Source organism: Ornithorhynchus anatinus, chromosome 4, assembly GCF_004115215.2.
Source record: "Ornithorhynchus anatinus isolate Pmale09 chromosome 4, mOrnAna1.pri.v4, whole genome shotgun sequence".
In the NCBI taxonomy this organism is placed as follows: Eukaryota; Metazoa; Chordata; class Mammalia; order Monotremata; family Ornithorhynchidae; genus Ornithorhynchus; species Ornithorhynchus anatinus.
Genome location: NC_041731.1, coordinates 55,006,285 through 55,020,299, shown reverse-complemented (window position 1 = coordinate 55,020,299; position 14,015 = coordinate 55,006,285). Strand labels below are relative to the sequence as shown.

The following is a 14,015-nucleotide window of genomic DNA, read 5'->3' as shown; positions in this document are numbered from 1 at the left end:
GAGGCTGCTAATAAGAAAAAAAATGGTCAATGAATCTCTCTTTCTGTGGGTGTTGACAAACCAATAGAAATGGCTAAAGAGACAGATGACAATAGAGAGGAAGTGATAGTTGATAATGGTACTTGCTAAGTGTTTAGTATTTGCCGAGTACTTTTCTAACCTTGGGGTAGTTACAAATTAATCAGGTTGGACACAGTCCCTGTCCCACATTCATTCAATAGTATTTATTGAGCGCTTACTATGTGCAGAGCACTGTACTAAGCGCTTGGGATGAACAAGTCGGCAACAGATAGAGACAGTCCCTGCCGTTTGACGGGCTTACAGTCTAATCGACTGTAAGTCCCACATGGGACTCACAGTGTAAGTAGAAAGGAATAGAATTTAATCCTCATTTTACAGGTGGTCTAACTGAAGCACAGAGAAGTTAAATGACTTGCCCAACATCACACAGCAGACCAGTGGCTGTGCTGGGATTAGAACCCAGGGTCTCATACTTCCAAATCCAGTCACTTTCCACTAGGTCATGTCACTCTCATTACCTGAATAACAAGATTGTGCTTGGCTGAGGATGGGGTTAGAGGAAACAGAATATTTGCTTTGTGATATACCTTGAATCAGGAAAGTCATGACCACTTGAATAGGGCAGAGTGCTACAGAGCAAATATGAATTAAGCTTGTTCATGAAAGTAAAGTTTTTCAGAACTGCAAGATGTACCAAATCCTGTGACAGACTTCATCCTTTTCCTTTATCATCAGTATTATGGTATTTGTAGAAGCACTTATTATATGTCAAGCACTTTTCTAAGTGCTGGGGTAGATCCAAGTTTATCAGGTTGGACACAGCTCCTTCCCACTTGGGGCTCACAGCCTAAATAGGAAGGAGAATAGGTATTTAATCCCCACTTTATGGATGAGGAAACTGAGGCACAGAAAAGTTAAATGACTTGTCCAAGATCACACATCGAGCAATTGGCAAGGTCAAATTAGAACCCAGGTTCTCTGGCACCGTGGTGGTTCCACTGTGCTACACTGTTTCTCATTTGCTTGTAACCTAGTTTCATAGCCGTTCAGTGGCTTGAAGCTCGTTATGGACAAGGAATGTGTCTGCCAATTCTGTTCTAGCACACTCACCCCAATGCTTAGTACAGTGCTCCACACCTATTAAGCACTCAAAAACTGTGATTGATCATTTGACTGAGGCAAACAAAAAGTTAGTGCTGAGGACCAGGATTGTCATCGCGACATGTGGCTGAGGAACATACAAACATGTGGCTGAGGAACATACAATTCCACTGGATGGAACATGTAACTCCAGACTAGGCTGGAATAAGGACCTGGTAGGTGCTAGGAATGACCAGCTCTTAGAACAGTGCTTGGCACATAGTAAGCGCTTAACAAATACCATCATTATTACCAGGCTATGTGCATATATTATATAATGATTTATGTGTATATATCTATAATTCTATTTATTTTCATGCTACTGATGCCTGTCTAATTGTTTTGTTTTGTTGTCTGTCTCCCCCTTCTATACTTTGAGCTCGTTGTTAGGTAGGGATTGCCCCTATCTGTTCCCAAATTGTACTTTGCAAGCACTGAGTACAGTGCTCTGCACACAGTAAGCGTTCAATAAATACGGTTGAATGAATGAACCAGGTTGGGAGAGTTACTACGGAGACCGTAAAGTTTGCACATATACAGTTAAGAAAAAACAAGACCAGAGATTCAGGTGACTTCAGGTCAACGTGGCCCTAGTACCTTGGAGTACCCAGGACAAGTTAACAGTCCCTAACGGAGGCAGGAGCAGAACATAATCATTCGGTGCTGGAAGTAACTAACCGAAAGACATGATCAGTGATTTCTGAATTTGATTTCGGCCAAGGTTGGTTTCAAGTCTAAATCTTTTTTGCTGTCGAGGTTTACATTAGCCCTGTATGCAACCAGTACCTCAGAACTTAGGAAAATTGGCCTTCCTGATGAAAACCATCCCCTCTGGAGCCAGTGGTAGTATATACGAAAACGTGGAGGGTTTTGATCAATACAAGGTAAATTCTTCCTCCAGGTTGTAAGCTCGCTGTGGGCAGGGAACATGTCCACCAACTCCGTTCTACGGTATTATTCCAAACGCTTAGGCCAGTACTCTGTCCGCACTGTGCTCAATAAATACCATTGATTGACTGATGGTTAAGTGGTTCATACCAAGGGGGGAAATTAGGGTAAGAGCAAGAAACACTATGGCTTAAAGGGCCATTAAGATTCACATCAGCCTCACATCACTCATATCTGTAATCTATTAATTTATATTAATTTCTATCTCTCCACCCATAGACTTTAAGCTTGTGGACAGGGAATGAGTTTGTTTATTGTTACATTGTACTCTCCTAAGCGCTTAGTAGAGTGCTCTGCACACAGTAAGTGCTCAGTAAATACAATTGAATGAAGGTTTGACTGAACATCAGGGAGGAGCAGGGCAACCATTGTACAATAACTCCAAACACAGTTGGAAACAAAACACTGGAGTGGAGAGCCTGTACGCCACATCTAGTTAATGGCCCCCTCTCAGGATTGTAACTGGAGAGTTTCCAGTCCTCTACCAGTCTCGACTACAGGAAGGAAAGTCAAGCAGAGGCCTGTCCATTCTATTCCTAGCTTGGCCAGTGGCTAGCGAGTGGAAGGCAATCTGCTACAAGTCAAATCTCACCCGTGCTGGGCAGCAGTGAGATAAGAGAGAGTCGAGGGCGGAGACCCAAGTTCACTGCATGGAAGAAGGCAGGGATAAACCATTTCCATATTTTTACTAAGAAAACTCCATGAATGCACTGTCAGAACCATTGTAGATGGAGGTGGGGAGTTCTGGAAGAGATGCGTCCATGGAGTTGCTATGGGTCGGAGATGACTCTACAGAATAAGAAAAGTTAATGCCACTGAACTATATTCTGTGTAGTTACCCAGTGAAGATGTGCTTAAATGGTAACTCGTGAAGTTTCTTTAAAACAAAACAAAGCAACAAAAAAAAAATTGGAATGTTCACGTCTGCAAAAAACCATTAGCTAAAATTCCCTCTTTAATCCAATAAAAATTCTTTCTTTTCCTACTCTCTGCTTCTTGTTTCTGATCTCTGGAATTTTAATTCTACTTTAAAATGCATCATTGCTTGTCAATCAAATGAAATCTCTTGCCCTTCCTTTGTTTGCTTTATTTCAGATTGCCGTGGTAAAGCTGTAACTCTTGGTTAATAGAGCTTTTCCAAGGTGAGCTTGAGAGCCTCCTCCAACCGAGTCAGGCGGGCCCTCGGTAAACATTGGAATGGAGAATGTCTTAACTTTGCTTCACCAGTTTCATTTCAAAGTCTGCCTCAGGCACCTCTCTGGCAGAAATGCATGCAACCTGAATAGTTCTAATAAGTGCTACAACCTTCAAAGGCATCTGAGCCATGGTTAATGACACTGGACCTTGTTCGATGATTTAGGCCTGCTTGGGGTGGAGGAATTAGACAAGAATTCCCATGCCACCAGGACTGCTGAAAATGACAAAGGAAGGCATATAACCCTAGTGGGGTTTAAAGATCAGAGAAACGTTACACCTTTCCTTTCCCACCCTGTAAAAGTGCTGCTCAACTGCTCTTTGCCAGAGTTACAAAAAACACTCTCAGTTTACAAATTGCTTCCTTGTTGTCTATTGGTATTTCATTCTCCTTTCTTTCACAAATAGCAGAAATACCAGTTCTGTGACCAGGTGCCCAAGCCCTGCCCTTCCTCTTTTCCTTCTCCCTTTCATCCTAAATTTAATTGTATTTATTGAGCACTTACTGTGTGCAGAGTCTGTAAGTTCTTGGTGGAGTACGATACAACAATAGAGACATTTCCTGCTCACAACGAGCTTACACTCTAGACACGAGTTGTTGGGCAGTCTCTGTCCTTTTCCCTTCATCAAACTCCGATCAACTGAAGCTGGAGCCCAGACTGGACCATCCGGTGAGAACCCTCACTTATCCTAAGATAGATGATGTCCTATGTAGAGCATTATAATGGCATCATGATGTAACGCTGCTTCTCTCCAGCCAAAATGGTGGCAGAAATGGAAGCAAGCTGCAGATAACTTTGGATTTACGCACAAGCCAGGCAGGACTTTTTCTTGGGCTGGGAGGTGGTCTGCTAGTGGATGAGGAGCTGGGAAGACCCCCGCCAGGCTATGTAAAGGGAGAGGCCCTGACACCACCAAGACAGAGTGACTTTTCCTGGACAACTTCTCTTCTCCATTCTGTCTCTCCAAGCTTCAACCCTCAATTTATCCTCCTGAGGAAGGAGGATGCTGCGAGGAATAATAACAGTAATTATAATATTTATGGTATTTGTTACGCACTTACTATGTGCCAAGCACTATTCTAAGTGCTGGGGTAGATGCCAGGTAATCAGGTTGGACACAGGCCCTGTCCCTCATGGGACTCACTATCTTCATCCTCATTTTACAGATGAGGAATCTGTGGCAAACAGAAGTTAAGCGACTTGCCCTAAGTCCCGAGTGGTAGACAAGTGGCGGGGTCAGGATTAGAACCCAAGTTCCACGTCTCCCAAGCCCGTAGTCTTGCCACTAGGCTATGTTGCTTCCCATAGCCTAGTGAAAGGGGGTGGACGGGAAGAAGGACAGCAGAAAAATCCCCCCACCTCCCCCAACCCCAAGCATGGTGATACACCCGTAGCACATTGGGGTAACACTGCCTTGAGAAGGAGACACACACATATCCTTAGGGCACAACACATTCACATAAACATGTCACCTCCACTGAAGCGCAGCAGACCCTGCATTTTGGATTCAGGCTGGGAGTCCAGGGTCAAAGAAGGTTGGGAGAGAAACGTGATGTACTGGAAACCAGAGACAGGTGGGAGTAGCTCTGGGAGAGGTTGGATGCTGCTCTTGTCCCCAAGCAAGGGGGCTGTGCTCCTCATCCCACCCACCCCTCTCCCTTACCTCCCTCCCATCCTCTGAAAGCCCACCTCCTGCAGGAGGCCTTCGCAGACTAAGCCCCCCTTTTCCTCTGCTCTCCTTCCCCTCCCCATTACCCCGACCCACTCCCTTTCCTCTATCCCTCCTCTCCGCCCCACAGCACTTATGTATATATGTACATATTTACAATTATAATTCTATTTTTTATTAATGATGTATATATATAATAATGATGATATTTAAGCGCTTACTACGTACAAAGCACTGTTCTAAGCACTGGGGAGGAAATAAGGTGATCAGGTTGTCCCACGTGGGGCTCACAGTCTTAATCCCCATTTTACAGATGGGGTAAGAGAAGTTAAGTGACTTGCCCAAAGTCACACAGCTGACAAGTGGTGGAACAGGGATATATCTATAATTATATATCTATAATTCTATTTATTTGTAATGATGCCACTGGTGCCTCTTTACTTCTTTTGTTGCCTGTCTCCCCCTTTCTAGACTGTGAGCCCATTGTGGGCAGGGATTGTCTCTATTTATTGCTGAATTGTACTTCCTAAGCACAGTAAGCGCTCAATAAATATGACTGAATGAATGAATAAATGAATGAATCCTCTCTCAACCCCCCTCCCATCTTCCTCTACCCCCTCCTGTCTCCAACTACCCCATTCCTGTCTTCTCCCAGCCCCTCTCCTGTCCGCTCACTCCCTTCTCACATTATGCATGCGTGGTGACCATTATGGCATGATCTCTTTCAGAGACCATCTTCACCATATCCCAAGGAGTGCACATATTAGTACAGTAAGGGAAGAGGCAATTGCTTTGTACGTCTCTGGGGAGAGGGAGAGGGGTCCTGGGGTCCCCCTCAGCCTATAGTTTGGGGCCCCTGACTCAATCCAGTCCTGCCCCTCACAGAAGTTCTATTTCCCAGCGATTGGTTCTGCCTCTCCTCTTCTGAAGGGCCAGGCTTTCTGTCTCCCTATCTCTTCCTCCTCCTCCTTTCCTTTGCTCTTCTCCCTCCTGTGATTCAGCCTTCCCAGTTCAGTGGGAGCTGTTTCCAAATCAATTAGAGCCTTCAGCCAGCTGTAACCCAGGGATAACTATTAACATATACGTATGAGAGAGAAAGTGAAATATCCAGGCTTAGTGTCACCTATTTTCTGCTTCTATGAGGGAAGGGGATTTCTATCTAATCCATGAAGCAGTGCCACCTGTTGGAAACCAAATCTGGTTAGGAATTTCACCAGTCATGTAAGATGAGGACCTTTCTCTAATCAGCAATCCTACTCTTTTAATCCACACCCCATGATGCTCCCCGCACCCCTAAAACAATGCTCAGAAATATTCGCTCCCTCGCTCAGACCTTTATTGCCAGGGTAAAAATCCCTGCAAAATGTGGATTGCTGCAGCTGACTGTTGCCAATTCTATTCAAGGCCACTTGTTCCACCTCCAGCATTTTATTTTCATTTTTGAATGTGATTATGAGTGCTACGAACATTCCAAAATCTCATTTAAGAGAGTATTGCTGGTCTAAGAAACTGCACTCAAAGTTGGTAACAATTTACACCATAGTTCTCTGCGTCATCCTTAAACCAATGTAATTTGTCTGACCATTACTTTCACGAGTGGGGTTTGGCATGTTCAGTTGAGGAGGAAGAGAGCGAGCGACTAAATACAACCAGATTATCACTGCTTCGTTCAAATGATGATTCCCATTTATATTTAGAGAAGATCTCACTGCATTAGAGCTGGAATATCTGTCAACCTAAGTGGTGCCGAAAGGGTAAGTTGGTTGTTGTCCTGAATGAGGAGATTGATCTAGAGTCAAACGATTCCATAAATTCCAGGGCCACGATTTTTAAAGCAGGTGTATGAGCAAAGCAATGTTTTGATAGGTAAGCAGTTTGCATTTTTACTTATCTTCATATTCTAAAAAAGAAATAAAAGAAAATACATTTTCCACGGAGGATGGGACAAGGTGCAAAGTTCAATTTACACATCATTTATAGTTCTTTACTTAATCTATTTCTGGCGATTCTCCTATTCCATAGTACTATGCAGGAACTGGTCAAACAATCTTATCCCTATACAACTTATCCCGATTCTCCCTACCTCATTCTATTCTACAGAGGAACCGTTTTTTTTTTCCGTGGGTTCTAACCCAGCTCCACCACTTGTCTGCTGTGTGACCTTAGGCAAGTCACTTGTTTTCTCTGTGCTTCAGTTCCCTCATTTATAAAATGGGGATTGAGACTGTGGCCCCATGTGGGACGGGGACTGCGTCCAATTTGATTTACTTGTATCCACCCCGGTGCTCAGTAGAGTGCCTGGCACATAGTGCTTAACAGATTCCATAATTACTATAACTATTATTATTTTTCCCTCTCAACTCTGCTCCCTCTACATCTGGAATCAGTAACAGTTTCAAGAGACTCTCGCCAGTGTTACAAAACTGGCCCAAGGAAGCAGTGCCCACTACCACTGTTCAGTTGTAGGGATCATAATTTTGCCCCAGGTTTAATGGTCAGGGAACGTGTCAATCAACTCTGCTGTACTCTCCCACTTATTTCAGTGCTCTACACACACAGTAAGAGCTCAGTAAATATCATCACTTGATTGATAGACTTTGGCCATTTTCATTACACTAGAGAAAGGAAAATCAGATCCCCAAAGTGATAATAATAATAGTAATAATGATAATAATAGTACCCCTTAAGCACTTACTATGTGCAAAGCATTGTTCTAAGTGCTGTTGGGCAGGGATTGTCTCTATCTGTTGCCGAATTGTACATTCCAAGCGCTTAGTACAGTGCTCTGCACTTAAATAAGTTCTCCACAAATAGGATTGAATGAATTAATTAATACAGGTTAATCAGGTTGGACACAGTCCCTGTCCCACATGGGGCTCACAGTTTTAATCCCCATTTTACAGATGAGGTAACTGAGGCACAGAGAAGTTAAGTGACTTGCCCAAGGTCACACAGCAGAGAAGTGGCAGAGCCGGGATTAGAACCTGTGTCCTCTGACTCCCAAGCCCGTGCTCTTGCCACTAAGCTATGCTGCTTCCCCCCAAAAAAGTGCTCTTCCCCAAAAAAAGGGTTCTAAAAAAAGGGATGGTCCACAGTGATGGAAGAAGGGTAAAATCAACTGTTGTGTCATTCCCAGTAAGAAAAAAAACTCAGCTAACCAAAACGCTTCCAGATATGCTTAGGGGAAAGTTTCTGCAGGGTAAAGTGACTTTGGAGATTTCCACTTCAAGAGATGAATTCTGAGAACTTAGTTGTCACCTGCCCAATCATTAACAGTGGCGTTCTCAAATTTACATTTTGCTGTTCTACATTTGATTAAGTTCTCCTGCTTGCTTTACCCAGTTTTCCCATGAGGTGCACAGTTTCATGGAGAAATTAAGTCTTTCCAGTGTGGTTTTTCCCCAGGTCCCCTGTGTCATTCGACTTGCATGAAGAGAGTTTGAGTTGGCTCTTGAATGGAGTTGGAATGCAAGGAGTCTGTATTCCTTCTCCTTCCTCTCATGGCCCCGGTGTTTGGTTAGTTGGAACAAAAACAATGCTTTGCTTTGTGTTTTAGGAAGGCACATATTCTCCCATAGACCTTATCAATTATGAAGAATCTGAAGCTTTGCTGATTTTTTTCCCCCTCTAACTTCTTGTTGACCCACTGACTTCATAATTTCTATTTCTAAAGTTATATTTCCTGAAGCACTGCGTGTCATTTTCTTGCCAATTTCTACTGAGATAAATGTACCCTTCAAAATCATTTTGCAAAACACACTTCCACCAACAGTCATTTTCATATACATGTTTGCATGGAAAAAAATCAACCCTACAAAAACATGACTATTTCTCAGGCCCCACGTGTAATTCAAATTCCATCTGGAGTAGCAAGATTCATTCCTCAGCAACTGCATTGTTGCAGGTTGGAAATATTTGAAGTGATGAGTAAGTTCTAGTAAAATGAATTAATTCATGCAATTGTATTTATTGAGTGCTTGCTTTGTTCAGACCACTATACTAAGCGATTGGGAGAGTAACGGTGAACGGACACACCATTTTCCATTCAGGTGCCTAAAAGACCTCCGCTAACATCAATTAACAAAACAGAAGACCGTCAAAATCCTGGCCAACCCTCCAGAGTTGAACTATTCTTAATATCCTCATTTAGAGAGTTTTCACTTTAACTCCTACGCTGCTTGGACAAGCGTTGGTCTTACCAAGACCAAACTATGACATTAGTTTTGTCACTGGTCTTTCAGCCTCACCTCATTCCAATTTACACTACATGCTGCTGCACAGATTATCTTCCGGAAACATCGTGACGGCCACAATCTTCCTCTCCTTAAAAACTTCTCCTGATTTTGTGGGTCTCTTTGCATCACATAAAAACTCCTCACCAACAGCTTCAAGGCTTTACACTATCTGGCCTCACCTTACCTATCCAACCTCTTCACCTTCTATTCGCAAACTCTGTTCTTCCCAAGCTTCTCTAGTTGCCCCTCTCCCATCTCCATCTCTTCACTCATGCTGTTTCTCTGACATGGAATTCACTCTCTCCCCACATCTGCAGACCACAGGTCTCCCCTCCTAAAATCCAACATCTTCCAACAAGCAGTGCCGAGTTAATTTTCCAGCACCCTCCCTTCAGCCACTGCTATCAATGTCATTTATTAATAATTACAATAATAATGGTGGTATTTGTTGAGTGCTTACTATGTTCTAGGTACTGTACTAAGCTCTTCAGAACTTAGTACAGTGCTTGGTTCATAGACAGAACTTCATTATCATCATCCTAGCATTTGAGAGGGTTGGGAACAGTTGACAGATGAGATAACTGAAGCACAGAGAAGTGAAAAGAGTTGCCCAAGGTCACACAGCACATGAGAGGCAGAGCCAGGATTAGAACCCAGGCCCTTCTGATTCTGAGGCCTCTGCTCTGCCCACTAGGCAATGTTTACTGTGTACAGAACAACGGACTATGTTCTTGATAGAGCACAATATAAAAGAGTTCATACTAGCACCCATGAACTTATTTACACCATATATATACATTTGGTGACCTTAAGTGACCCACATCTTGGGTTTAATACAATGAAAATTTTAAACAATTGAGGGACGTTTGGCAAAAAATACAATAAATGTTAGAAACCACTGTGTTGCTCTCCCACAGCGTAAGAGAGTTTAAGAAAGGAAAGAGTATGGGCCTGGGAGTTGGGAGACCTGGATTCTATTCTAAGCTCCCCTTTTGCCCACAGTGTGACCTTAGGAAAGTCACTTAATGTATATATGGTGTAAATAAATTGCACATATATATCTGTTCAATTGCTCAATTTATTTGTTTTGGCCTAATTGTAAATATGTTTTATGTAAGACTTCCATGTAAGCTCCCTGTGGACAGAGAATATGTCATTTCATTATCCGGTACTTCCCACGTAACCAGTACCATATACCACATTTAAGTAAGTGTTCAATAACTGCTGCTACTTCTAAGACTACAACTAATACACAACTTTTGAAATCCATAGTTTATCTGGGGGGGACTTCCTCTCATTCCAATCCAATCGCAATCCGGAGCCTAATATTTTTGCAAATAAAAAACAGCTAAAAAGAATCCCCACAGCAGAAGAGGGAAGCTTTAAATGTAAATTTTAAAATTTTAGTACAATGCTAAGCACTTAGTACAGTGCTCTGCACACAGTAAGTGCTCGATAAACACTTTTGATTGAAAAATAGAATTGGAAACTTGACTTTTTCCAGTTGCAACCTCCCCATAAACATACACACACATAAATCCCTATCCTTCAAGTATAGGATAGAGCTATAACTACCCCACAAACCTACAGAATACTGTTTGTAATAACTCTTATAGAGCTCTGAATCTGGCTTGATAAAGGCAGAGTCGTTCAGGGTGCCTGGACACAACTGAAGCGAGTATTTTCAAATGACTTCAAGCTGCAACTTAAGCAATGGTGCAGTCACCCTTTATGTACTCACTAAAGACAAGAGGAGACGACTGAAGATCTAAAGCCAGATCTTAGAGCCCTCTGGACCGTTCCAGTGCCAGGGGGAGAGTTGAATGCAAAGAGGGAAACTTTAAATCCATCCATCTGAAGAGGCATCTCCCCTTACAGGACTGGCCATGGTTCCAATTTTACCCTCAGTGTAATTAGCATCCCTAGAGTTTTGTGGGGGTGAGTTTGAAATATTCAGTGACCCACATCTTGGATTTAATACAATGAAAATTTTAAACAATTCAGGGATGTTTGGCAAAAATGCAATAAATGTTAGAAACCATTGTGACACTCTCCCACAGCTTAAGGAAAGAGTTTAAGAAAGGAAAGAGCATGGGCCTGGGAGTCGGGAGACCTCGATTCTAATCTACGCTCCCCTGTTGCCTGCTGTGTGACCTTGGGCAAGTCATTTAATGTCCCTGGGCCTCATTTTCCTCATCTGTAAAAGAGGGATAAAATACTTCTCCTCCCTTCACCTTGGACCATGAGACAAAGTGCGACAGAGACAATGTGCAACCTGATCATAATAATGTTGGTATTTGTTAAGCGCTTGCTATGTGCAGAGCACTGTTCTAAGCGCTGGGGTAGACACAGGGGAATCAGGTTGTCCCACGTGGGGCTCACAGTCTTAATCCCCATTTTACAGATGAGGTAACTGAGGCACAGAGAAGTGAAGTGACTTGCTCAGCTGACAAGTAGCAGAGCTGGGAATTCGAACTAATAAGCCCTGACTCCAAAGCCCGTGCTCTTTCCACTGAGCCACGCTTCTTCTCATCTTTTATCTACTCCGCAATTAATACAGTGCTTGGCATATAATAAGAGCTTAACAAATACAATTAAGGATCATTTAGCAAGAACTAACTGGGGATGAAAAGAAGGGTCAGTGAATTTTCTGATGAAATAAAAGTGGCAGTATATGATTGGGTTTTTGTTGCTTTATAAACTAAGAAGAACTTGGAGTAAAATGTCCCACTCCGCCCGATGAAACACACATTTCTCCAGAAAGGGCTCCATTCTGGATTCTTCTCTAGATCTAATCTGCATGTTTTCTGGAGGCAGTATGCTTGTCCCTAGCAACTCAGCATTTCTCCACATTCTCAACACAGCAAGCATTAAAAAATGGTGAAACGACTGCATGTCAGGAATCAGGAAGATTGCTGCTCAGGTAGGCTCAAAGACAGACCTGTTCTCTGCCGTGCCGGCAAGAGAGTTTGGCTGTGTCTGTTCTTTTCCCCGGGTTTCTAAGGAACAAAAAATTCCCAGACATCACTGTGACGAGTTACAATAATTTTTTTGCTTTTTGCCACTCTTTGGTGGAAGGAGTTTTCTTTCAAAGACAATTCCCAATTAATTCTCATTTCTTCTCATTCATACCATGCCACCTTGACAATAAATCAGTGGTATTTATTGAGCACCAAAGTACTAAGCACTTGGGAGAGTACAATATAGCAAAGTTGGTAGACATGTTCCCTGACCGCAACAAGCTTTCAGTCTAGAGGGGGAGACGGACATTAATATAAATAAATTATGTCTATGAACGTGAATGGAGTGGGGCTGAGGGAGAAGTGAATAAAGTGCTAGAGTGATGAAGAAAGGAGTGGGAAAAGAGAAAATGAGGGCTTAGTTGGGGAAGGCCTCTTGGAGGAGAAGGGCTTTTAAGAAGGCTTTGAAGGTGGGGAGAATGATTGTCTGACGGAGATGAGGAGGGAAGACATTCTGAGCCAGAGGCAAGAGGTTGGTGAGAGATCAGTGGTGAGATAGATGAGATCGAGGTACAGTGAGTAGATTGGCATTAGAGAAGCAAAATGTGCAGATTGGATTATAGTAGGAAAACAGGGAGATAAGGTAAAGAGTTTCTGTTTGATGCAGAGCTGGATGGGCAACCACTGGATGTTCTTGAGTGGGGAAACATGGACTGGATGGTTTTGTAGAAAACTGAACCAAGCAGCAAAGTGAATTATGGACTGGAGTGGGGAGAAAGAGAAGTCAGCAAGGAGGCTGATGTGGTAATCAAAGTGGAGTAGGATAAGAGAAGCAGCATAGCTCAGTGGAGAGAGCACGGGCTAAGGAGTCAGAGGTCAAGGGTTCGAATCTCGGCTCTGCCACTTGTCAGCTGTGTGACTGTGGGCAAGTCACTTCACTTCTCTGGGCCTCACTTAATCCATCTGTAAAATGGGGAGTAAGAGCGAGAGCCCCTCGTGGGACAACTTGATTGCCTTGTATCTACCCCAGCACTTAGAACATTGCTTGGCACATAGTAAGTGCTTAAGATTGTGAGCCCGTTGTTGGGCAGGGCTTGTCTCCATCAGTTGCCGAATTGTACGCTCCAAGCGCCTAGTACAGCGCTCGCAAACAGTAAGTGCTCAATAAATACAACTGAATGAACAAATATCATTATTATTATTATAATTGCTAAATGTTGTGGGTTTGGGGGTGGGGTGAGTTTCAAAGTGGTTAGGGAGAATGAGTACTCACCCAAGTGCACAGGTGAACCAGCAGGGGTGGCAAATAGTGGGGGGTCATGTGATGTAATTAAGGGAAGCCTCTTGGAGGAAATCTGATTTTAGTAGGGCTTTGAAGATGGGAAGTGTGGTGGCCTGTCAGATATGAAGTGGGAGGAGAGGGAGTTCCAGGCCAGAGGGAGCATTTGGGCATGGGGTTGGTGGCCCAAAATTGACAAATAGTGAGTAGGTTGGCATTAGAGGAGCGAAACGATAATAATAATGATAACAACAGCACTTAAGCCCTTACTATGTGCCAAGCACTGTTCTAAGTGCTGGGGAAGATATAAGGTAATCAAGTTGTCCCACATGGGGCTCACAGTCTTAATCCCCATTTTACAGATGAGGGAACTGAGAGTCAGAGAAGTGAAATGACTTGCCCAAAGTCACACAGTAGACAAGTGCCGGAGCCATGATTAGAACCCATGATCTCGACTCTCAAGCCCGGGCTCTTTCCATTGAGCCACATTGTTGGTTGGGTGATAGCAAAAGGTCAGCAAGATTATGTAGGAGGGCTAGAGCTACTTAAGCAGTTAAATCTGATAGT

The 14,015-nt window shown here is 43.2% G+C and overlaps 1 protein-coding gene and 1 non-coding gene across 4 annotated transcripts in view; one reads left to right on the top strand and one right to left on the bottom strand.

The window, feature by feature from the left end:
- The first annotated feature begins 2,553 nt into the window (after positions 1 to 2,553).
- On the top strand, positions 2,554 to 2,691 carry LOC114811637. Its single transcript, XR_003759333.1, has one exon. It is a non-coding gene; the product is annotated as a small nucleolar RNA SNORA7 (small nucleolar RNA).
- A 3,947-nt stretch (positions 2,692 to 6,638) lies between these two features.
- LRRC69 (leucine rich repeat containing 69) overlaps positions 6,639 to 14,015 on the bottom strand; it is a 54,835-nt gene continuing 47,458 nt past the window's right edge. For all 3 annotated transcript variants that reach the window (XM_029064217.2, XM_029064218.2, XM_029064215.2), the window contains one exon: positions 6,639 to 6,874. In XM_029064217.2, the coding sequence (XP_028920050.1) occupies positions 6,770 to 6,874 (105 nt within the window). In that variant the 3' untranslated portion in view covers positions 6,639 to 6,769. The remainder of the gene's footprint in view (positions 6,875 to 14,015) is intronic.